Genomic DNA, 2,744 nt, shown 5'->3' with positions numbered 1-2,744 from the left:
ACATAATTTAATAAGTACAATCATAATAATGAATAGGTAGAATGAAAGATTAGGTACACGTTAAATCCCAAACCATTGAAAAAAGAACTTCGTGGGACAGGGGCCTTGTGGGTTGTGAGATATACCTACTGTAGTCCCTGAAGTTGGGGGGTCCCCGGGGATTTATGGATACAGGACAGGATGTAGATTTTATCTTCTACCCACGCGTGTACGATTGTTTGTTTCGCAATGTAGACATTACTGACGTTCATCCTTGAACTCACCTTTGGGTCGGAAATAAATATGCGAACTCCACGAAAATCTCTGCTTGACACTGCCTACTTGGGTACTTGTTAGATACTTGACACTATGAATATTTTACATTAGACAGTGTAGAATATGTAGATTGGTACCTATGTACTTGGGCTTAGCCAGCTGCAGAAGCAAAATTTAAATAAATTGAGCCAAGGCTTATAAGAAAAGAAGGGCTCATTCAAATAAAAAAAGAAAACAAATTGGACTGAATGCGCCAGGTCCTAATAGATCACTGAAGTTGAACAACTTTGAGTGTGGTTGCTATCCGGATATTATCTGACCATTTTGGGTAATTGTGTTCCGGCCATAAATCTTCCACAATCTTCTTTAAATCTTTGCGTGTCCTTTTTAAAGTGTCCCCTGGGTAGTGCAAAATGAGCAACTTGGACATGTCATGCGTCCCAATGTAAAAAATTCCGGATTGGGAGAATGACCTAATGGCCAAGTTCCCGGCATTTGACAACAACAACAATGTAAACAAAATTATAAACAATAAAAAATAAAGGTTTATATATACGTATATATATATATAAAAAATCCCCTTCTTCCTCCCTCTGGGGGTTGGTTCCATCATAAACAAAACAAGCAGTGACCAGTGTTATTATAGGGTTAGGTTAAACACAAGAAGGAGTTTTCACAATTAGAGCAGTGATTAGTGTTATTATACGGTAAGGTTAAATACAAAAAGGAGCCTTTCTTTTCCACGGACATAAAGTAAACAACTTGTTTGTATTGTAGTTTTGACATCTCCACCAATAATGTTATACTTTTATGCTGTAGTTTTGACATCTCCACTAACATGTGTTTTTTTTATGTTAGGTATGTAGTTTTAACATCTCCACCAGTAGTGTAAAATTTTTGTAAGTATTGTAGTTTTGACATCTCCACTTACAATAACAATGGTCTTTTTGAACAGTAATATTTTGACGTCTTTACCAATAATGTTTTAAGCAATCTGGTTGATTTTAAACTTTCGGTAGGGAAAGAATAAAAGTTTGTCTGTTTCACCATAACTCTGTAGGTACTAGGTACCCGCCTCGACTTTTGTCGCATACTGTATACTATTGTATAATTCCTGTGTGAGAAGTTAGTAGATATCTAACATACCTATAGATATAGTGTAGGTACCTATGAGCTTTTCTCTCATAATGAGAATGGATATTACCGGATATGTGACGAAAATAGATGTGCAAATTGTCAATAACTATCAAAATAGACATGAAAATAGCCAATAACCATCAAAATAGACTTGAAAACTGTCAAGAGCTATGAAAGAAGAATTGAAAATAAAATTGTGAAAAACGATTAAGAGTTCTATCAGCTCAAAGGTAACACGTTGCATTTGTGATTCGGGGGGCTAGAGTTCCAGTCTAAGCAGTGAACTTAAAAAAGTGTTACCTAAGCATGGGTAAGTCAACAAATGAATACCTACATACCTACACCTCGCTGAATTTTAGGATGATTTGGACTTTTGGTATCAATTCGGGCCTACAGCCTGCATTTTGGATCTTACTTCGGATAGGTAGGTATTCTGTTCTTAGCTCCCATTCTTCCTAGATAATAAAGATAATACCTAGTAAAGCACAAAAAGTACCTATATCATTATAGGACCTACTGTAGTCCCTGAAGTTGGGGGGTCCCCGGGGATTTATGGATACAGGACAGGATGTAGATTTTATCTTCTACCCACGCGTGTATGATTGTTTGTTTCGCAATGTAGACATTATTGACGTTCATCCTTGAACTCACCTTTGGGTCGGAAATAAATATGCGAACTCCACGAAAATCTCTGTTTGACACTGCCTACTTAGGGACTTGTTAGATACTTGACACTATGAATATTTTACATTAGATAGAATAGAATATACCTTGTTTATCCTGCCAGAATGAGACTGAAAAGTCCCTTTACTCCCGCAGTCTAAAGAAGGTCTTGTATATTTCATAGGTATAGTTTAAACATATGTAAATAAAAACCCTTGTTTAAATATTAAAAAAGTGTAGAATATGTAGATAGGTACCTATGTACTTGGGCTTAGCCAGCTGCAGAAGCAAAATTTAAATAAATTGAGCCAAGGCTTATAAGAAAATAAGGGCTCATTCAAATAATAAAAAAAAAAGAAAACAAATTGGACTGAATGCGCCAGGTCCTAATAGATCACTGAAGTTGAACAACTTTGAGTGTGGTTGCTAGCCGGATATCTGACCATTTTGGGTAATCTTGTTCCGGCCATAAATCTTCTACAATTTTCCATAAATCTTTGCGTCACGTTTACATTTTTTTTATAAATCTTTGCGTCCATATTGTATGTTTTTCAGTCAAAGAGCTCACCGGGCCCGCCCCCCCGCCCCCCGCGACGAACGCGTGGGACAGGCCCCTGAACGCGGCCCTCAAATCATCGTCCCCAGCCCCCGTGGTGAAGACCCAGACCCCCCCACCCCGCCCCTCCTCT

General features: G+C 37.8%; 1 protein-coding gene across 1 annotated transcript in view; it reads left to right on the top strand.

The window, feature by feature from the left end:
- Nucleotides 1-2,744, top strand: part of LOC103512130 (protein PRRC2C) — a gene marked incomplete in the record, with an annotated part of 19,730 nt that overhangs the window by 7,125 nt on the left and 9,861 nt on the right. The window contains 1 exon segment of the mRNA XM_026825697.1: nt 2,611-2,725. Within this exon segment, the coding sequence (XP_026681498.1) occupies nt 2,611-2,725 (115 nt within the window).

This window comes from Diaphorina citri, unplaced genomic scaffold, assembly GCF_000475195.1.
Source record: "Diaphorina citri unplaced genomic scaffold, Diaci psyllid genome assembly version 1.1 scaffold795, whole genome shotgun sequence".
Lineage (NCBI taxonomy): Eukaryota > Metazoa > Arthropoda > Insecta > Hemiptera > Psyllidae > Diaphorina > Diaphorina citri.
This window is presented reverse-complemented; position numbering and strand designations above follow the sequence as displayed.